We start from the raw sequence: 20,862 nt of genomic DNA on the forward strand, positions 1-20,862 counted from the left end.
GAATTGAATGATCATTCACTGATACACTTGATGGTTTGTTTGGTGGTTATGGTTATAGGAGTTCCGGTATATTGTAGTTATGTTATATTGTACAGTACAACAAATGACCAATAATGTACAGAAAGCACAATGACATGACAGATCGGTGATGCGCTTCGTATTTATCTTCAGTTGTTCTCGTTCGTCTTCTTGACAGGACCAGGGGGGTGGGAGCGGAGAAAACGCCCTGCAACCCAGAGAAGAAGTTCTCTCGGAGCTAAAAAAAGACCACTAGTTAGCTCACGGATCAGATAGACTCAGGTCTAACGCAATTTGTCAGATTATCAGAGATCAAAACTCACTCCATCGAAAGGTGTATCCTTGGTATCCCAATTCATAAACAGCACTGCATAAATCACGACAACTATATAAATCAAGGTCATCAGCAACTAATCTTAATTTCCTGAATATCCCAAATACGGCACAGGATGGGGGGTATCTATTAAAAGAAAACTATACTCACACCCGATAACACCCCACTGCACCAGGGTCACAGTCTTGATAAACTTAGGCCGGGCATACTTCAGCGCCGCGCGCCGGCGATACTTGCGCTCAAGGCGAAACTGGTGTTTGGGCGAGAGCTTGGACATATCCGGTGGCCATTGGCGCTTGGGCTTGTGGGGGCTGTAGTAGGCGTCGTCGTTGGAGGGAGAGTGTTCGTGTGCGTGTTTGTCGGAGGAGAGGCGGAAGGGTGAGGAGGACTTTTGGGTGGTGAGTGTGAAGCGCGATGCGGGCGTCGTGGAGAAGAGGCGGGTAAATGTGTTGAGGGGGGTTTTCTGTATCGTGGAAGTTATTGTTAGGATGCGCTGCTTGCTTTGATGGAGGAGGATTTGGTTTCGAGATCGTACAGCTTGGAGCCATGTTGATGGCTGGATGGTTTGGCCCTGGAGAGTTGCGCGTGAAATCGAGCAGCTGGATCGCGCTGCCGTAGTAGCAGCGCTGAATAATTGCCGTATCATCGGGTGTAAATGGTAAGCTGGGGTGGGCGAAGATTGAGAATGCCCAGGTGCCGGTGATTTGGAGGTGCTGGAGTGCGGAGGTTGATCGGGCGAGAAATTGGATAATTTGACCGCCGTGCTCCGCTTGCTCCACTCGGGCAGCCCTTGTACGAGTATGCAGTGCAGAGTCCTCGGGGCATTTGGGAGTGATTAATTATTTATCTTTATTTTTTGCCAGTGTTTATATATTCGTTGGTTTTAACAAGCTTGCTATGCGCCTACAGGTATCTTTCAATTCGCATTGTATCTGCTAGTACCGGTAGTGTCAGTGTTACTAGGGGTCAGTACTATTGGCCTGGTAATGTATCTGGCACTGTGATGCTACTACTACTAGAGAGCTACTGAAGTATACGTCACAGCACTGCTTTGTGGGCGGTATTAGTATGTGCAGAAGTAGACTAGAGGTGCCAAAACGAAATGGAATATCTGCGGAGGTAAATCATCGGCAGGGTGCCAATGTCTCCACAGTTAATATCCCAAGTGAGTACGTAGTATCACATTCAAGATATCAGCATAGAGCTGGGATGCCGAGAGGAATCGGTCCTGTGCAGGTTGTTCGGGTCAAGCGGGATCGACAGAGGCCCATATGACGTCTGGCCGTCAATGTGTTGAGCCGGGGTAACCTTGACTTTCACGTTCACGTTCATCTGATATGTACTTCGTAGGGGACTGGCATTTTCACATGTTCACATGTCGGGGATCCCTCAATATGGGGGGCCCATCCCGTGACTTCGCCTCGGAACAACAATGATGCGGGTGCCTCGGCTCAGCACGGCGTTCAGTATGCGGCGGATGTCCTTCGAACAAGGGAAATACCACCGGATCCACGTTTGCTTTAAAAGAGAGAGACACCTCCCCAGATTTCGTGGACCACTTTTCATCCTACCCCGTGGTGTTTCCCCCCTTTCTCATTCATTTCCCCCATACACCCCTCAGACCTCTTCCCATATTGACGTCATGTCTTCCGGTATGTACTTCTCTGTCAGCTGTCAGCAAAAAAGATACAGCAGAGCATCTACATGTCTTTACCGAGCATTTGAGCTCGACTGTTGAGAGAGAATCATGAGCTAACTATTTTCTTCAGCTCAGCAACGCCTGAACCAAGTCTCCTCCCACTTTAGTGGCAAGAAGGGAGCCGCCGGTATCACCGAGAAACACCCCGATGACATTGTCGTGACCTGTGCTCTGCGCACTGCCCTTACCAAGGGTGGAAAGGGTGGCTTCAAGGACACTGCCGCCGCTGACCTGCTGGCCGGCGTCTTCAAGGCCGTGATCAACAAGAGTGGTATCGACCCCAAGGCCGTCGAGGATATTGCTGTCGGCTCCGTCCTGGCCCCCGGTGGTGGTGCGACCGAGTTCCGTGCCGCAGCTCTCGTTGCTGGTTTCCCTGAGACTGCAGCCGTCAAGAGTCTGAACCGTCAGTGCTCCAGTGGTCTTCAGGCCATCGTTGATATTGCCAATGCTCTTCAGTCTGGCATGATCGATGTTGGTATCGGTGCCGGTGTTGAGAGCATGTCCTCCCAGTACGGGTGAGTAAACCTATATTATCACAATTTGTTCCCGTGAAGATCCAGCTAACCATTATTTTGAAAACAGCCCCGGTGCCGTCACTGAGTTCTCCGAGCTCCTTGAGTCTCACCCCGAGTCCGCCAACTGCAAGGTCCCCATGGGTGTTCTGTCCGAGGATATGGCCAAGGACCGCGGTGTCACTCGTGCCGCTCAGGACTCCTTTGCTGCTTCTTCCTACCAGAAGGCCCTCAAGGCCCAGAAGGCTGGCCTCTTCAACGAGGAGATCGCCCCCCCTTGATGTCAAGTGGACCGACCCCAAGACTGGCGAGGAGAAGACTATCACAGTTAAGGCTGATGATGGAATCCGTGAGGGCATCACCGCCGAATCTCTGGGCAAGATCCGCCCTGCTTTCGCCAAGGACGGCTCTATCCACGCCGGTAACGCCTCTCAGATCTCCGACGGTGCTGCCGCCGTCCTCCTCATGAAGCGCTCCACCGCCGAGCGCCTCGGCCAGAAGATCATCGGCAAGTACGTCTCTGCCAGCGTTGTCGGTGTCAAGCCCCTGCTCATGGGTGTCGGCCCCTGGGCTTCTATTCCCCTTGCCCTCGAGAAGGCCGGCATCACCAAGGATGATGTCGATATCTACGAGATCAACGAGGCTTTCGCCTCCCAGTGCGTGTGGTGTGTCAACGAGCTTGGCCTGCCCCAGGAGAAGATCAACCCCAAGGGTGGTGCCATTGCCTTCGGTCACCCTCTTGGCTGCACCGGTTCCCGCCAGGTCAGCACCCTTCTGACTGAGCTCCACCGCACAAACAAGAAGGTCGGTGTCACCTCCATGTGTGTTGGTACCGGTATGGGCATGGCTGCTGTCTGGGTTGCCGAGTAAAATAAGGCGCATCTTCTTTTCTTGTATTCTGCACAGCGACTTTTTTCTTCTCTTTCTTCTACCTGCACGAATTCTTATATGTATTGAATACCTCTGAGGATACCACCAGAGATTGATTGAAATTTCATGTATATTTTCACACTTCAAAGGACTTGCCTCCGGAATGGACCGGCGGATATTTGCTTCAAATTCCAGCACTATGCAATTAGTATAAGCACTTTCCAGTAGTACTAGTAGCCCGTGGACTTCATATTAAGCGCGAAAATCCCTAAAGGCCTGTGTAACAGTCATACCCTGCGCTACAGCTTCGATAGCCTTTTCGTCCATTGATATCAACTTTGGCATCAGCTCCATGACTGGGTCAAGCAAGTCGCGAGGAATGACGACCACTCCCTCGAATGGATCACAGAAGACAATGTCACCCTAGAAAGAACAACGCATTAGCTATCCAGTTCAGAACCGACAACTTGAAGAACACCCACCGGAGATACAGTCAACCCTCCAATAGAAATAGGCACATCACGCGCCACAGCCTTAGCTTCAGCACCAGTTCCCACAGTCGATGTAGACCGTGCCCAGATCTATACAAAATGGAAACAATTAGCCACATGTCCTTGACCTTCATTCACACCGATTATAAAAGGATCCAAGACACACCGGCAACCCAGTCGCTTGAAGCTCTCTCAAATCCCGAATTCTACCCCCAACAACAGCACCCTTAAGGCCCAACACTTTCATCCTCGTCGCCATTATACCTCCAGTTACAGCACAGTATTGATCGCCAGGTTGTTCAATAACGATGATAGATCCCGCATTCGCCGGGTCAGCCGCGGCAAAGTCGCCCGCATAGTCGACCCAGTGCTTACCCGGCGGGAAGCCGTGCTTTTCGGGGTTTTCCGTTGCGATAGTCGGTGGTGTGGCTCCCTTTGAAAGGAACTTGAAAGTTGTAGCTGGCGCGGCGATCTTCTTCGTTGTTTCATTTCTGCCGATTATCGGGGAGAAGGGGGCTGTTGATTCAATTATTAGTGAGGTGTTTTGTATCCGGTGGTGATGAGCGATGACCTGCGCCCTATACTATTTTTTTTCTCTGTGCTTTCAATCCTAGTGCTCACAGGAGAGCGGGAGTGGAAGGAGGAGGAGAGAGACTTGTAAAGCAAGTATTCAAGGGGAATCGTACCCAGATCAGCCAAATAGCCTGCTCGTGCCGTACCGCCCTCTGGCACTTTTTGTAGTTTGAGGAGGGCATCTGATATCTGTCCAATGTACTAGTCAGTTCAGGTACTGGAATCGGATGAAGCTGTAGCATGTTATGCGCATACTAGCAGCTCATATATATCTTCTTAGGCAGATCATACATCGCAGGCTGTGTACTTCTCCACTAGAGTCGCAAGTTGCTCATTGAGGGTGGACATGGCGGGGTGCGGGGTGCGGGGAGATGAAGACGCAAGGAATAAGATCTGGTTGTGCAGCGATGGGCGTTCGATTGTACTATATGCCACCAGAAGAGGATGTAAACGTAAACTGGTGCAGATGGTTTAATTGTATTGCCGATCAAGTCGCGCACATGTCCGCTAGTCCGGGTATCGGAATCGACTTCATCAGCCCACCCTATGCCACCCGAGGATATCCTGTTGCATGGTCCGGTTCTCCACTTCTAAGCGGAGGCTGTCCCAGGGCCATACTACACATCGATGTCGACACATATATCTGGGCAGTGACCTAGAAGATCTTCATGCTGTTAGGCTTATGAATGTGACAGAGAAACAAGTACCTAGGTAGGTCAATGGTATTCAACAGACGTGGTGGAAAATACTAGTAGAGAGGATAGTCCGAAGCGATCCCGTATGTTGTTTTCCAAAAGCTAAGTTGATAACTAACTATGCAAAGATTTGAAGAGTTGAAATGATGCCAAATATGTACTCCCTGCAATTCCATGGAAATAACCAGCGGCGAGCTTTATACATAGTATCAATCCTCCTCAGCACCTGGGTTGCTACTAGGCCGTCTCTACCTTTGTCGTCCCATCTTCGTACCATAGCCTCATCGCCATCTGACTGATACTATCCCCATCCCAGCCCTTTTCCATCAAGTCAAGTAGCTCAGGCTGAGACTTAAACTTTAGAACTTCGATCGCAGAATGACGTAGTCGATAGAGAAGCCAATGGTTGACAAAATTAGACTTATTTAATGGAAGAGGGCGTCCCGTTTCAAAAAAGGGCGATCGGTCATCCAATTTAGAGGCACGCAGTGGATCTGGAGATGGCTGATCTTTGGTGTAATCGAGGAGATACTCCTTCAACAAATCCCGCCATTCATCGTCTGTGACTACGACGATATCATCCTGAGGCATTTTGCGCCCAGGATGATTCTCGAGTCGAAGATGTGTTTCATTTAATCCCCCCTCAATGTTATTTCTTTCATCTTCATACTGTTCAAGGAACAGCTGCGCGTTATTGTCGAGGGGTAGACCATTCTGCCCGCGGAACTTCTGTTGATCAACTATCTTGATGTATTCCGTCTCACCTCGGGTAAGCTTCTCAAGTCTTGTACGAAGTACCCGAGCATCTTCGACAAGGGAGATGTATTCAGCTGCTTCGGGAGAAAAGTCGTGAGTATCTTCGGCAGGTACATTATGGTGCACTGGCGAGTCAGAGTGAACATCGATGTCGTGCTTCTCTTGGGCGAGGAGCGTAACATCTTTGCGTAGGATACCAGTAAGCTCTGCCATGTGCTTATCTAGATCTTGTTCTTTCTGCTCTAATGCATCTTCTACCATTTGGTATTCGGCTTCCAGCCCTAGATAGGATGCTGTGGCTGCCTGCAGGTTCTCGATAGTCTGGCTTATTCTCAAAGCTTTTGCATCCACCTCTTCAGGTATGATAGAATTGAGATTATTCTGGAGGGCTCGTCGAATCTGATTCTCTTGTTCCCGTTTGTGTCGAAGTACACTGCGGAAATTCCTGGCATGGGATCGTTGGACGAAGAGATCCTCCTGGAGGGCGGCAACCTTATCTAATATGGTTGCTAGATGAACGTCGTTATCTTGTATATGCACTGGCAAATTATCGGGGAGGTGGAATTGTTGGGATGAGGCTGAAGATAGGCAAGGCTGCGTTTCGTGGATGCGCTGAACTCTCGCGTTCAAATCTGGGTCACTTTCAATAACCTCTTCGGCAGGGTATCCATATAGCGGGACAGTTGATGTAGTTTTGGGAGGAGAATCGTCGGATATCCAACGGGAGTTTGGTTGCAAGGTGTCGGTTGCTGTTGAGACTGGGGACGTCCATACTGGGCAGTCCTCTGCTGGTTGCAGCATAGGTGATAACCTGGCGGCGTAGACCTCGCTCCTAGTATCTTCCCATGGATCTCCAGCAAATGATGCCTATAGTATGAAATCTTGAATATAAGCCAAAGAACAGGATATGTATCTATGCCGAATACGATGGCGATTAAGCTTACCAATGCAGAATGGCTCCGTGAGGTCCCAGGCCAGGATGCCATGACTAGTACTAGTTCAACATCAACTGATCACATCTCGATGTGAAAATCGCCGAGATTAACCGCAAATCCAGCAGGTTAACAGGGATAGTTTGCGGGATGGAGCAAAGAAGTATCCAAATGTATGAAGTGAAAGATACAAGAAGCACAGGTCGCGGCTAGTGTCCGTCGGGCGCAAGCAAGCGAGCCTCGCAGGGCGTCGAGCAGCCCAATCTTCGTTGTTGTGTCACCTGAAACTCTGGCCATTTAGCGCCCCGAGCTTCCGACGTGCTCCGTCGAGCTATCGGATTTCTACATGTTGTGGTTTGCCGTCTTTAATCGAGCTGGTAGCCAGTTGTTCAAGTTATTATAGATCGAATCCCGAGGCGACCGTTAATCGAGCATGAACGACAAGGTACCGTACTTTTGCATATATATCTGTACTTCATTCTCATAATATATTTCGCCATATCAGTCCAGGGCATGTGATTTTTCTTGGCGCGCGAGTGAGTTCAAAGGTTCAAGTTTCTATGATAATTCTTGATCTAGGTAGTGGGAATTACTCGGTCATTGCAGAGTGCCCTTGTCTCTCTTTTAGCTTCAGCCCTGGAGTACTACTACTAGTACTACTTTTGTAATGTAAGTCAGAGTATGAATGCACTTTGCTAACAATTTTGCGTTCTGTTTGGCAAGATGACCGAGTGGTTAAGGCGCCGGTATGGGAATTACTCAACATCCGATCATCATGATCATATCACTAACAAATCAACGGTGTTTAGGTATCTGTACTCTGTACAATACAAATCCCGCGGCTCGAAAGAGCGTGGGTTTGTCCCACTCTTGTCATATTTTTGCTTTTTATCGTAGCGTACTAGTGTTATTTCATAGTGTTGTTGCAGCCAGACTGCATCGTCTCCCGGGCGGGGTCACACGCCATCTTCCAGCTGCATAAAAATACAAATATTTCTCGGTGGACTACTTATTTCACTGCTCAATTCCACAAATATCTGACAAGGAGAATCATTCTTCTGTCGCCTATCATAGAGGCAGTAAAACCCGGCGGTCCTATTCTATTCAGAGGAATAATAAGTGGGTTATCAATTGACAAACCATAAGATACTACCCTACCCTACCCTGAACATGCATGTATATCATCACGACGGCAGAAATCCTCCCACGTAGACAAATAAATCGAGTCACAGATATAGTCTAGATTTCTTTCCTTATTGTTGCTCGCTCTACTGGAAGACATTAAGGCACCAAGGCACCAAGGCTAAGATTGACCGCCCGCAAAGATCTCACCGCCCGCCGAAATTTCCCATACAGATGCAGCATCTTTTTTTTCGTCCTCGATTAAATCACCACATAGCAACCATGAAGCGCAAACTGGATGCAAATGATGTCCCGTCACCCGAAACTGCGGGTGTCGAAGACCAGGAGCCTGACTTTGAGGCTTTGGGCCTGGATCCCCGACTGCGTCAAGCCTTGATTAAGGAAAAGTTCACCAAGCCGACTCTCGTACAAGCCAAGGCAATTCCTCTGGCCCTCGAGGGCAAAGATATTCTGGGTAAGTCACATTCGAGACAATTTAGATATTTACAGCAAATACTGACAGATTCAGCTCGTGCGAAGACTGGCTCTGGAAAGACTGCCGCCTACGTTCTCCCGGTTTTGCAATCCATTCTCCAACAAAAATCTGTTAGTCTTATCCAATCTACCACCGACGCCCCCAATGATGGGCCCGACTGTGGATTTTATTAATGCGTCAATCAATTAGGCCGATCCCTCGTCGAAAGCCACCACCGGCCTTATCCTCGTCCCCACCCGCGAGCTGGCAGAGCAAGTCCAGAAAGTCGTCACATCTTTCACTTCGTTCTGCGGAAAGGATGTTCGCTCCATCAACCTAACACAGAAAGTCTCCGATGATGTGCAGCGTACGATGCTCGCTGATTTCCCCGATCTGGTCATCTCAACCCCGACTCGCGTCCTGGCGAATGTCAACAATTCCGCTCTGTCGCTCGAGAAACTCTCTTACCTGGTAATCGACGAGGCTGATTTGGTCCTGTCCTACGGTTACGATGAGGATATCAACCTTCTTGCCAAGGCTATCCCGCGTGGTGTGCAGACATTCCTGATGAGTGCCACTCTCACCTCGGAGGTGGATACTTTGAAGAGTCTGTTTTGCCGCAGCCCGGTAATCCTGAAGCTGGAAGATAAGGAGGAGAAGGGCGCTGGTGTTAGCCAGTTTGTTGTCAAGTGCGCGGAGGATGAGAAGTTCCTTCTTACATATGTTATTTTCAAGCTCCAACTTGTCAAGGGCAAAGTCATCATCTTCGTCGGCGATGTTGACCGTTGTTACCGCGTGAAGCTTTTCCTCGAACAATTCGGTATCAAGAGCTGTGTCCTCAACTCAGAGCTTCCCATCAACTCCCGTCTGCACGTTGTCGAGGAATTCAACAAGGGTGTTTACGACATTATCATCGCAGCCGATGACCAGGAAGTCATGGGTGTGCCCAAGCCAGTCAAGAAGTCCCCGGAGGCAATTGAAGACGGAGCGGAAGAGAAGGAGGAAATCGGTTCCAGTGAAGATGAGGAGGTGCCCGAAGAAGAAAAAGGCAAGCAAAAGTCGAAGCGCCGCAAGATGACCAGCAAGGAAAAGGACTACAGTGTTGCGCGCGGTATCGACTTCCAGAACGTCGCCTGCGTCCTCAACTTTGACCTCCCAACCACTTCAAAATCATACACCCACCGCATCGGTCGTACCGGCCGCGCTGGCAAGGCCGGCATGGCCCTTTCATTCGTGGTACCCGCCGAACAGTACGGCAAGCACAAGCCCACATCAGTGTCTTCATCCAAAAAGGACGAGACCGTCCTTGCTAAGATCGTTAAGCGTCAAGGCAAGCTCGGCCACGAAGTCCGTCCCTACCACTTCGAGATGCAACAAGTTGATGCATTCCGCTACCGTATGACCGATGCTCTGCGCGCCGTCACCCGATTGGCGGTCCAAGAGGCTCGTGCTCGTGAGATTCGACAGGAGCTGATCAAGAGTGAGAAGTTGAAGCGCCATTTCGAGGATAACCCCGATGAGCTGCGACAATTGCGACACGATGGAGAACTGCGGGCAGCGCGTGTGCAGCCCCATCTGAAGCACGTACCCGATTACCTGATGCCTACTAAGGGGCGGAAGGGTATCTCGAATGAAGATGTGGGTTATGTTGGATTCAAAAAGGCTGGCAATGAGAACCGCATTCGCAAGGCGAGAGATCGTAATCGTGCCAGTGGAAAGGGCAAGGGAAAGAAGGCTGGTGGCAAGGTTGATCCTCTCAAGACATTTAATAGGCGGAAGTAGATTGGGTTTAGCTGGGTGACAGGAAGTCGGCGCATGATAGTATGATTGATACCATTGTACAGTTATTTGAAGCCAAAAAAGGAATCATATTTGCATATTTTTATTTTCTTCCATTCGATTCACTCTATGTATGCTTTTATGCACCCGATCAATAGGTACTATTGGATTTTCTTTCTACATGCGACACCAATATACAAGTTCAAAACTGCTACGCGCGACGGGAATCAACCTCCTCCATCGTGATAGGCCCCTCGATCCACTTGCCTTTGGCCTTCACTCTCAGATCCTGAATCTCCCGAAGCACCTTCTTGCCCAGAGAAACGGCATCTTCCCAAGCCTTCCGTCGTTTCTTAAAGCGTGCTAGAATGCGTTCATGCTCCAGATTCCACATCTCAGCCGGGGAAGCAGGCGATTGCTCAGACGCATGAATAGACGAGGCGAGCGAAAGCTCACGCCGACTCTCAGAATTCTCAAACCGCGCCAAAAGCTGAGTGTCCGATCTAGAGATCTCGTTCATCCACTGGCCATCCTTGGGGTACTCGAATCCTGGTCCCAAATTGATCCACTCGACATCTCGCCAGGAACCAGTCCACTCGGGCCCGTTCGAGCCAGGCCGGTAAGGTTGACCGTCGGGGTCAGTGCCTGTCCAGGTAATGGCGGCGAGCCAATCGCTGCAGCCTTCGAGATCAAGCCATTTCAGGCAGTAGATGGATCGAGATAGTTGGCGGAGAATAGCCGCCGACTCGGCCCAATTGTTCTCCATCGAGGCATACATGTCCGTGCCGCTGTAGGAGAATCTCAAGGAGCGGTTGGTTGGATGAACCAAAGTGGCATTCGTAGCATTGGGTGTGCGAGTTGGAACTGGCCAGTAGGCAAGTGACAAGTGTGTGATAGTTGGAAGATGTGACATGAGATGCAACAAAGTGTTCCAATTTGCGGCGCCTGAACTCGGATGTGCGAGCGAGAGGTAGTGGAGCTTTTTAAATCGCATTCCTTGACCAATAGCCTTCGGAATGATGGTAGTTGGCGGCATATGTGTAGACAGATCATCGGTAGGTTCCTCTAAGTCCAGATCTTGTTCCTCTTGCTCCCACGATGCTGGGACAGCTTCCTGGACATCGGGCTTCGAGTCAACAGCCGTGGGTTTCGTCGATAGGAGCAGCTCATGAGAAAGTTCTTTCAATGTAATCCAGCGGCCCAAGGCGCGGGACAGATCTAATCTGATGATAGTTGCATCGCCCGCAGTTGCAGTCGTCCGATGTCCAATTTCAGGATTATCGACATCGGCCAGGAAGAGCGGCTTGAGCCCTTTCATGCGGTCCCTCAATTCTGGACCATGGGAATGCATTGCTAAATAACTCAGCAAAAGCTGCTTTATGTGGCTAGGAAGCTGAGCTAGAAAGTATCCATCATAGTCTAGATGCCAACACCAATTACGAGCCATGGACATCAAGAGCGTATGCACGAAGGAGCGGTCCCCAGGGAAGGCAATTCCGGGCAACCTGTCGAGTCGATGGGTAACTTGAACATCTTCACAACCAAAATCCACTGCATCGTCCTGAGCCGAAGAGCTCGAGTTCTCGGTATCTCCCGATAGCCAGCTCGCGGGTGGCGGGGGTCCAGGGATAGGGCGGATTGGTCGGCTCCCAAACACCGTTCGACGAGGACGAGGCGGTGGGGTTTCTGGAAGATGTAGGAGGTTCCGAAGTGAGGGATGGACTGATCGAGGGGACACGAAAGATGGTGCTCTGGCCGGGCCTTCGTGGGAGACTTGGGTACGCCGCAGGTGACTGATCAAGTCGTTAACAGAGGGATCGGTGGTGGAACCTGCAGCTTGGCGGGACTGATCATTCTGGCGTATGCTGGACGGACCAAGAGAATGGTGAGGGGTGCTTGGTGGCTTGTAGACGAAAGACTTTTTCTGCTTTTTGGGCATGAGAACTTGAATCGTCCTTGCGGGGAGTTGTGGAGGAGAAGCGGCGACTCGGCTGGCAATCACATTTGGACTAACGTGGTCGCCCCCACGCCAGGTATATTAAAGGACAATGGTTCTATTAAACACAGGGCCCCGCATGTGCAGTCTTCTATCAAAAGCTAAGTCTATACAAAAATATGTGTACATCGTAATTTTTACAGTTGGATCAGATATCCCGAACCCAGGAATCATCCTTCATATGACCTTCCCGGTTGGGGCCCTCTTCCAGCCATGTCTCGACCAGACCCTCTTTCGGATCTTCGTCTGGAAGACCTCGTGATCGGCGGACGTCGAGGACGAGGTTTCGGATCTTAAAGGTGACTTCTTTGCGTAGCGCGACAGCCTCTTTGTCGTTTAACAACGCATCACTTAAGACGCCAGTAGGAAGATCTCGGGATTGCGGATCTGCCTTCTCAACCCTGGTCTTCAATTTCTGCCACCGGGATCTCACTTCGCCAAAGATCTCTTCAGTATCCACCTTGGACCCGAAAGTGACACTCACGTCCTTGCCGGGACGAGGAAGGAATCGTGGGAACTCGCGGCTCTCGTGCATAATATCATCAACGCCCTGAATCCACATAGGAACAACGTCGGGGCATTCCTTTGTTTCGAGAATCAGTCGAGCAACGCCCCACTTGAAATATCGCATCGTCTTGCGGGGTGCTTGGTGGATCTTTCCCTCGGGAAAATGTGAACCCACGAGTGGGAGTTGCATGAGTATGCGGATGGTGCCGAGTGGGCGTCTTCGCCATTGGTAGTATAGGCTATGGATAGATCTGAGAAAGGGTCGATGCAGACATTCTGGAGGCTGAACTGTTGGCGTTCGGGGCTGGCACGGTGGTGATCAACGGAGAAGGGACCTTTGGACAACAATCGGATGGCTTCTGTCATGGCAGGTTGACCCAAGCCACCGAAAGGAGAATGGGCTAGGCGATGTGTTGGTAGTACTTGTCCCATGGTGAAGAAGAATGACAGCGGTCTATGGCAAAATACAACGTTCCCTGTTAGCATTCATTTTGAAGCAACACGCGTAACACAGACTTGCAACTGACCTGGTTTGGAAACAGATATCATGGCTACCGAACGACCACCGCTTATTCCAAAATCGCATAGGCAGTAATCCCCAGATCAAAGGATCATCCATACTAATTCGTCGCAACTTGATGTCAGTCATCTATGTCGTGATCCGGCAATATAGACTTTCACGAGGGTAGGCAGTTCGAAGGTACATACACACTAATATGATTTGAAACTGAGACGAATTGATCAGCGATCAGTCCTCTTCAATCACGCTGGCGCAAATGCTGGCGGGGGGAGCCTTACCTGTAATCAAACCCTTTGACCTTTGCGCCGGGTCCTTTCTCGAATCGAGCAGGGCAGTGAACTCCTCATGGCCATGAAGTTCCGCATGGCACAGCCCTGAGAGGAATGCGCGGCATAGCCCGGCGACTCCATACATTGTCGTGTTTGACCAGACCCGCCAGGGGAGGGACGGGGCCTCGGCCGTTGAACCGGAGTCCATTGTGTTGGCTTGGGAAGGTGTTGACTTCATAGAAAATCCATGTACGATATGCGTGTCTCGGAGACGCAGCGAATGGTCTGGGGTATCAAGACCCTTCGTCAAGGTCGGGTGTGCGCAAAAGGAAAAGCGCGATTGGATGTTTCGGCGAACACATTTGTCCCATCGGAATCACATGATCTACTCCGGGGTAAACGTTCAAATTGTGTCACAATCGAGTAATGTATAATATTAGACAGTGACTGCGGCTCGATATATTCAAACCCATCCGTCCTAGTTTCCTCCCGATAATTATTATCATTTTGCAGTCATTAGTGGTACTTGAATGCGCGACAAAGTTTGCCGTCCATCCGGGATTGTTTTATAGAGTAGCGCACGGACCAGTCGCAGTTCCGACTTCGAGATCGATTTTGCTGCGGGTTAAACTCACCACCCGCAACGTCCAACAGTCATGTTTAAACCTACGAATGCCCTTTTCGGAGGTCTTCTCTGGTAAGCATTTCAGTTTCTCCCGGCTAGCTGCATTGATAAGAATGACCCTGGTGAACTAATACACCCTTTTGTGAATCCACAGGAAGACTCCGTGGCGCCTGTCCTCCCCCCAGAAAGCCCGGCAACGCAAGCGTCTGCGCGCCGTGGACAGCGTTGTCGATACCCTCAGTGCTGCCCTCGCTCGCAATGGACAGAGCGCAAAGGCTGTTGAGCGGTGGTATGCGGAAATGCCGCGCGAGGAGGAGATGCTCCCCAAGGACAAGTACACTCTCTTCGATAAGAAGGAGAAGAGCTACCGCAAGAGCATTCACAGTATGCCAAACCCACTTCCTCCGGACCTACCCTTGCTTTTTGTCTTGGGGAATTATACTAATGGATATTCCTTTCTTGCAGAGCTGCCCAAGTGGACTCGTGTCAGCCAACGTGTGAACCCCCCTGGTTTCTAAATTCGATTTTTGCAATACCCCGAACACGAAAGCACTCCTCCTATTCGCCGGCCAAAAGAACATCGGCATCTGTATTATACGCATCAACCCCGACCTGGCAGTGTCATTCATGCGTCCTGCTTGGGTAGTAAGGAAGGACCGGAGTTTTTGGCATCTGAGAAAATCGTCGTGGCTATTCCAAGAGGAGGCCAGACTTACAAGATTTTATTTTCAGCGATTAGAATTTATCAATTCAATTATCTTTCGAACAATGAGTTACGTCTAATCGATTCCTGATTGAGGAAGCTCGCAGTAGGGATAATATGTTCAAAGCCGGGCTCGACAGGTAAGAATATGACATCGGTGAGAAGTTATTTGAGATATAACAGGCTCCTGTGAGATAGCGAGAAACGAGTGAACAACAGCCAATTGCTATAAACTTTGCCCGGACGAACCATCAGGTTCTCACACCACAACCATTCCAGAAGTCGGGACCCGTTGAGCATCCTTGGAGACGATCTTAAGTGATGTAGACCGGCAACCTCTATGAACTCGACTAGCGACCTCTTTCACCCAGTAGCGGTTGACACGTCCCTCCTGGATGGTTTTGCGAAGACGGTAACCCCGTCCGATATGCTGCCAGTCTTCAAATGTCTCTTGCCAACCGGTCCCACCTTCGTACCACCCATTCTTTTGCTTGGTAGAAACCTCAAATCCCTGAGGTGGCCTCGGGAACATCCAGCATCCTGGGTCGATATGTCCATCGGGCGGCTCTTCAATGGAGTTCTCGTATAATTCCACGGTGCGCACTGCATCGCGAAGTCCAGATTTTTTTTCTCCGTCGGTTGACTGTGGCGCGCCACGAATCGATACGAGGTGTATAGGCACGCTTTTGAATAGGGACCGGGTATTTCGGCTTGGAGTCATATGTCGGCTCCGGATAAGGGACATTGAAGCGTGGGTCTCCCCACTCTCGTCTGGAATCAAGAGCCACTCTTGATACCGGATCGATGACTAGCCAGGTCTCTCTGTTTAACCAGTGATTTGCTAGTTGTGCAAAGTGATACGGCTTCTGGCCGGGAGTCATCTCGTTGAATATCCACACCAACTTGCGTTTCAATCCATCTATCAATCTGATCTCCCAATCGCAAAGCTCAGCATCAGATTGTCGGTCTAACCGATCCAAGAGAACCTTATCATTTTGCGAAGACGATCTAGGTCTGAAAGGCAAACGTAGTCTGACCTCCAGTCCCCTCGTGTGTCCTATTGTCTCGAAAATCGGGCTTGAAACCACTTCCTCTACTGACATGTGGCCCAATCGTCGACGAAATCTGGCTGGTAAGGTGTGGAACTTTGTGATTGTATCGAGAGGTGCCCTTGGAATTAGTTGAAAGCTTTGGTCAAGCCCGACCTGGTTAGCCGAATATCCAACTTCTCTGTTATTCCTGGGTTCTCGGCTGATTGGGATTGATTCTAAAGCAGTCTGTTCTGATTGGAAAGTGGACAGCATGTCAGTAAACGGGGTCCCCGGGGGGCCAGATAAGTCTCGTAATTCACATGGCACTAGCCTATCTGCCTTGACCTGCATTTTAGCAGACCACACACGGAACTTGCGTAATTGAGCATGTCGGCGCGGTGTCTCTGATATAAGCTCTGCTATCGGATGCCTGGGCATTCTGTGGGAATCCACATAAAGCCTGCAATCCTTCAGTTGCAGATTTCCTCGGTTCTCAAGGTGTTTATTCGGAGGCATGATGACTTTGCTGAAATCGGGAACGGACCAGGATTTGATCCCCAACGGAGGAACCCGAATTTGTGACTGCAGCTTCGGGGGGCAAGTCTTGTTTAACGGGGTTGGCGATATAGACTGCATTATTGCGGCAAACACCTCGCTTTGATGACTGTTATGCTCCTCATAGCTTCCATGCATATGCTCGAGCCGAGTAAAGCATTCCTGGTAAATTGAAACCTCGCTGGCTTCCGATATGTGTGTTCTTGAAAGTTCCTGTGATAACCGACTTAAGCTGATTGTCGAGCTCGCCATCGAGGGTTCTGTCATTTGATCGGTCTGGATCTCAATCATGTCGATCAAAGCGCCATGGCATTCGGTAGGGGATCCCGGGTTCCAAATTTGATCGGCTGGACGAGGCTCATACCTTTGAAGAAACCGAGGCATCCAGCTCGGGGTTTTGCTCCGCCGCTGGCGCTTCTGTGTCATTTCTTGACCCGGATCCCACCATACCCAGCTATAGTCCATTCTGCTCGACTCCCACGACAGCCAATCGAGAATACAACTGAATATATTCGTGATTATTCTTTTGTTTCTCTCGTGTACATCGAGCGGTACCCAGCCATACCAAGTCCTGGCATGGCGAGTGGTTGTCAACTTGCCCTCTCTTAGCACTCTGTGTCTGTTCAGCGATCGGACATACTTGCCAATTTTCCAGAAGAGAACGGCAAAGATGAATATACCGACTGTTCCGGCAAATAACTCGCCGAGAACAGCGGGGTTGATTTGGGCATTTACACTGATTGGGTGGGTGTATGGTCCTTTTGGTGGCCGAGGGGGCGATGGGGTAAAGGAGTGGTTCTGGCGGATTTTCAGTGGCGCCATGCTGGTGTGTGCCCATAGACGGAAAAGACTAGACTGGAATATTGATATGAGACATGAGTGAAGATGTTGGCTCAAGGGCGAGATCCAAGTGAGGAAGATCGTGGCTGTGGTGATTGGGAGCTGTCGGGGGACGCTGTTTACTTTGCGGCTCCGACGGGCTCGGGTGGCAGTTGCTGTCCAAGTTGCTCTGCATCATTTTGTAGTACTAGTACCTAGGTATGATTAATGATCTACTCACAACTCTTTGGAAGTTTTCGTTCGGCAAATTGAAAAGGCCAGAGTCGGACAGGGAGAGTCTGACACTCCGATTAGTCGTGGCGAAGTATACAGTACTATACACCTGGGCATTGCAACATTGAAAGAGGCAGGCTTAAATGAGGAATTCCTCAAACATGCTCGTTTTGATGGCGAGACGGTGATAATTTGCGACAAGAAGCTCACCAAATACATCAAATTACCGGGCGGGGACGAGCATTCCTCTCGCAGCCGACCCGAAATAGATCGGACAACCCTCCGCGATATTCTTCTGAACTCCGTACCACCACACCTCATTCGGTGAGGATGTCGCCTGCGTTCTATAGATAAAAACCGCAGACTGATTTTCGACCATGGCATAGAGTCCGGATACGACCTGGTTGTGGGAGCAGAACGAGTTTGGAGCAAGACTCGCAAACTCATTTCTGACCAAATGTCGACTTATGCTGGCTTGACAAGCTATCGTTGGAGAATACCCGATGCAATGAAAATAGCACCCGAGAGCTATAAGCTTGTCAACGGAGAATCGGTATTATCCTACTCTGACGGACGTGCGAATATGGCCCACAGCTTGGGGACGGCAGCCTGAATGTGTATACATTCACACCATTGGTTGGAAAACTGGAAAGCAAATGAACAATTTGACCTCCATGATACTGAAGCGACCAGGATGGCATTACTAGACGAATTCCACGACCGGGATCCGGAATTGCTGGATCTAGTTCGTCATGGGCAAGATCCTGCTCCCCGTTCTCTCTTTATGCTTCCTGTGGGCTGGTCGTGAGAAAATTGCCCTGGGATGACCTTGGTCGGGGATTGCTGCCCATGTCATGACACCCTTTGCAGGTGATGGCATCAATCTCGGCATGCGGGATTCTCTGCTGCAGTCTCGGGCCATACTTAAGGCTTCCAAATCGCCCTCACCCGAGACCAGTCTACTGGCCGAGATCAATTCTCTCGAGAAGCACCTGTTCGTACGAACAGGCCGCAAGTTTGACCAATTACATGCGGACATGGTTATTTTTCATTGATGGATCTCAGGGGTCTGTGATAGAGAAATAGATACTGCGGATGAAGACCTTTCACGAGAGGGGAATCTTGAATAACAAAGAAAAAAAACATTTTGAATTGAAAAAGCTGAAGACCAATGTGACGTGATGCTTGGTGCATTCACCGGCATTCAATGTCCACGTGGGGTCTGAAACAAAATGAAGTCCAAACGACAGGTCATATCAGTCTCCAGTAGTTCGTAGCCCCTCGTTGGTAAATGGAAATAATTGGGCTATTTCACCGTATGGCGGTGACTTTCACATGTCAGACTCAATCTTCAAGCCCGAAGGTCGAGCCCCAGTTCTCCAACAAGGTCCCGCCTTCCTGGAAAGAGGGATGATCCATGTTCATCCGGGAGAACGGAAGCAGGGAAGTAGGGAAACAAAAAGCAAAGATCTAAAACCGGCACGATCCGAAAGAGGTGATAAAATGCCGGTCTCTATCCAAGCGCCGGGTCCACCGAAGCTCGAGCCGTAGAGCCTGCCTAATCGGGAAGGCATAAGGTCCACCGCCACACCGCTCCAGCCACTCGCGCCACTCCCTTGCGTTCAGCCACAGTAGCCACAGCATCAGCCGCAGTGGCGGTGCGACTATTGACATCGGAGCGGGTCTGATCGGCCCCGGGTCCCTGTCCCTGTCCCTGTCCCTGTTCATGAGCGAACAAGGTTCATGGTCACTTGTCCTCCCTTGGAATTTTACTATTTTGTTGAGAAAATATGTCTCGGCTTTCAAGTTTCTGCTACGGGCTACGTGGAGGATCCGAACATTCCCGGAAATTACAACCTAAATCCCATGCATGGGATGACGAGTTGATGCTTGTCTTGTGTCATTCCCAGGGGATATCTTGGGCTCGCCTAGTCCTGTCTTGTTTGTTTCCCCCCAAAAGTTTAAATCCCGGAGTTGCATACCATGAACCATGGTTTGATCCTTTGAAACACGTCCACCTGATCTCGAACATGTCTCAAAGATGCAGATGGCCAAGAACAAGATCGTGATCGTGGACTCCGAAAACCTCCTCCCAGTCGAGAGTTAGCTGTCGATTGCCGAGATGACACTCGACCACGATCACTAATTGCTTTTGCACCCACCCTTTGCTGGCCTGAGTCCCATTTAACCGAATTGGCCCATAACAGTGGATGCGGGAAACCCCAAACCACGACCTGGGAGGAACTATCGACTGGTCCGTGTCAGATCAGCGGCATGATCGTCGAGTCTAGCCTCGCTGGGAGCGGGACGTGCCAAGCATCATACAGGACCTGACCGAAGCTTTTTCCGCGTGGAACACATCTCAGATTCTTGACCCCAAGTCGTATCCTAGCTCGCACATGGTGTTGCGGATCCGACCTCCCCTGATGGTCCCCGATGCGCAGAACAACCCCGAGTGGGGCCTGGCCTGGACGATTCTCGATGGGGCCAAAAAGTGAGGCTGACGAAGCTAAAAGTTGTGGCTAGTGAACGATGGAGTTCCATCACCCCATTATCCAAGGCAGCACTATTGCTTGGAAATCTGTAATATGCGTAACCGGGAAATGAGGAGAAAGAACATCGATCTGGCGCATTATTGCGCTCGACCCATCAAGCTCCAGCACGGCTGCCGAACACCTTTCGGAGTGACCGATGGATTTTGGGCATGATTACGAAATGCGCATATAGTCCCCATGCGCCACAGTTCGCCGTTTGTGGCTTGCATCTTCATGCCTAGAGGCCCGACTTCTGCAGGCTCTTCTCCCTTGATAGATTTCAGCCGTGTCGTCGTCAACTCTATTGTGCTCTACTGAGTTGTTGTCACGTTGTGCTCAAGGCCAGAGAAGCTACCACCTCCCAGAGAGCACTAAACATAGATATGTAGCTGCCTTAGTGGCACTCCCATGATTCGCCTTTCCCCCGCGGGACAGACAAAGCTGAATCTCCCCATGAAGAGCTTTCATCAGCGCCACGATGTGATCTAAACACGTCGTGACAGCTGCAACAGGACGGTTATCGCAGGCGGGGCAGCTCGGGGTGGATCCGTGCACGGAACTATTGGAACACCACCCGTCCTCTGGTTTGCCCCTGCACACGAACGTCGATCGTGCATGGCTAGGCGCGTGTCAAATGTGCACCAAGGTCGCCCCTAGTAAAATCGGTAAGAGAGCGCAAAGTGACCGAATCAAAATCCCGACTGCCAGACGGTGGGCCATGACCTGAAGTGCTCCAGAGTCGATCTACACGCTAGTATCAGATCTTCCTGCAGCGCATCTTCAATTTCTCAGATCTAGCACTTGCCGGCCCTG

At 50.3% G+C, this 20,862-nt stretch overlaps 11 protein-coding genes across 11 annotated transcripts; 5 read left to right on the forward strand and 6 right to left on the reverse strand.

Moving 5' to 3' along the window:
* Positions 1-323: 323 nt before the first annotated feature.
* On the reverse strand, positions 324-998 carry N7509_010590 (uncharacterized protein; the record flags this gene model as incomplete). The annotated part of the gene is made up of 2 exons (XM_056635227.1): positions 324-403; positions 503-998. 2 exons carry the CDS (start codon positions 996-998, stop codon positions 324-326), a joined length of 576 nt encoding a protein of 191 aa, XP_056485847.1.
* A 996-nt stretch (positions 999-1,994) lies between these two features.
* Positions 1,995-3,433, forward strand: N7509_010591 (3-ketoacyl-coA thiolase peroxisomal A precursor; the record flags this gene model as incomplete). The annotated part of the gene is made up of 4 exons (XM_056635228.1): positions 1,995-2,004; positions 2,122-2,566; positions 2,634-2,808; positions 2,867-3,433. 4 exons carry the CDS (start codon positions 1,995-1,997, stop codon positions 3,431-3,433), a joined length of 1,197 nt encoding a protein of 398 aa, XP_056485848.1.
* A 252-nt stretch (positions 3,434-3,685) lies between these two features.
* On the reverse strand, positions 3,686-4,845 carry N7509_010592 (RraA family protein; the record flags this gene model as incomplete). Its single annotated transcript, XM_056635229.1, has 5 exons — positions 3,686-3,856; positions 3,916-4,014; positions 4,091-4,440; positions 4,611-4,686; positions 4,789-4,845. The coding sequence occupies 5 exons, from the start codon at positions 4,843-4,845 to the stop codon at positions 3,686-3,688; spliced, it is 753 nt and encodes a 250-aa protein (XP_056485849.1).
* Positions 4,846-5,429: 584 nt separating this feature from the next.
* Positions 5,430-6,934, reverse strand: N7509_010593 (uncharacterized protein; the record flags this gene model as incomplete). The annotated part of the gene is made up of 2 exons (XM_056635230.1): positions 5,430-6,815; positions 6,893-6,934. 2 exons carry the CDS (start codon positions 6,932-6,934, stop codon positions 5,430-5,432), a joined length of 1,428 nt encoding a protein of 475 aa, XP_056485850.1.
* Positions 6,935-8,284: 1,350 nt separating this feature from the next.
* Positions 8,285-10,259, forward strand: dbp9 (ATP-dependent DNA/RNA helicase; the record flags this gene model as incomplete). Its single annotated transcript, XM_056635231.1, has 3 exons — positions 8,285-8,477; positions 8,532-8,608; positions 8,688-10,259. 3 exons carry the CDS (start codon positions 8,285-8,287, stop codon positions 10,257-10,259), a joined length of 1,842 nt encoding a protein of 613 aa, XP_056485851.1.
* A 208-nt stretch (positions 10,260-10,467) lies between these two features.
* N7509_010595 (uncharacterized protein) lies at positions 10,468-12,195 on the reverse strand (the record flags this gene model as incomplete). Its single annotated transcript, XM_056635232.1, has 1 exon — positions 10,468-12,195. The coding sequence occupies one exon, from the start codon at positions 12,193-12,195 to the stop codon at positions 10,468-10,470; it is 1,728 nt and encodes a 575-aa protein (XP_056485852.1).
* Positions 12,196-12,400: 205 nt separating this feature from the next.
* N7509_010596 (tafazzin) lies at positions 12,401-13,756 on the reverse strand (the record flags this gene model as incomplete). The annotated part of the gene is given in 5 exon segments (XM_056635233.1): positions 12,401-12,913; positions 12,931-13,213; positions 13,287-13,379; positions 13,468-13,486; positions 13,558-13,756. 5 exon segments carry the CDS (start codon positions 13,754-13,756, stop codon positions 12,401-12,403), a joined length of 1,107 nt encoding a protein of 368 aa, XP_056485853.1.
* A 448-nt stretch (positions 13,757-14,204) lies between these two features.
* Positions 14,205-14,691, forward strand: N7509_010597 (mitochondrial 54S ribosomal protein mL60; the record flags this gene model as incomplete). Its single annotated transcript, XM_056635234.1, has 3 exons — positions 14,205-14,245; positions 14,328-14,557; positions 14,639-14,691. The coding sequence occupies 3 exons, from the start codon at positions 14,205-14,207 to the stop codon at positions 14,689-14,691; spliced, it is 324 nt and encodes a 107-aa protein (XP_056485854.1).
* Positions 14,692-15,135: 444 nt separating this feature from the next.
* Positions 15,136-17,284, reverse strand: N7509_010598 (uncharacterized protein; the record flags this gene model as incomplete). Its single annotated transcript, XM_056635235.1, has 3 exons — positions 15,136-15,479; positions 15,544-17,033; positions 17,103-17,284. 3 exons carry the CDS (start codon positions 17,282-17,284, stop codon positions 15,136-15,138), a joined length of 2,016 nt encoding a protein of 671 aa, XP_056485855.1.
* A 1,085-nt stretch (positions 17,285-18,369) lies between these two features.
* N7509_010599 (oligopeptide transporter) lies at positions 18,370-18,570 on the forward strand (the record flags this gene model as incomplete). Its single annotated transcript, XM_056635236.1, has 1 exon — positions 18,370-18,570. One exon carries the CDS (start codon positions 18,370-18,372, stop codon positions 18,568-18,570), a length of 201 nt encoding a protein of 66 aa, XP_056485856.1.
* Positions 18,571-19,556: 986 nt separating this feature from the next.
* N7509_010600 (uncharacterized protein) lies at positions 19,557-20,013 on the forward strand (the record flags this gene model as incomplete). The annotated part of the gene is made up of 3 exons (XM_056635237.1): positions 19,557-19,617; positions 19,723-19,769; positions 19,807-20,013. 3 exons carry the CDS (start codon positions 19,557-19,559, stop codon positions 20,011-20,013), a joined length of 315 nt encoding a protein of 104 aa, XP_056485857.1.
* Between the last annotated feature and the right edge of the window lie 849 nt (positions 20,014-20,862).

The sequence above is a fragment of the Penicillium cosmopolitanum genome, assembly GCF_028827165.1.
Source record: "Penicillium cosmopolitanum strain IBT 29677 chromosome Unknown utg000009l:1.0-9042332.0:1.0-9050551.0, whole genome shotgun sequence".
Classification (NCBI taxonomy): domain Eukaryota; kingdom Fungi; phylum Ascomycota; class Eurotiomycetes; order Eurotiales; family Aspergillaceae; genus Penicillium; species Penicillium cosmopolitanum.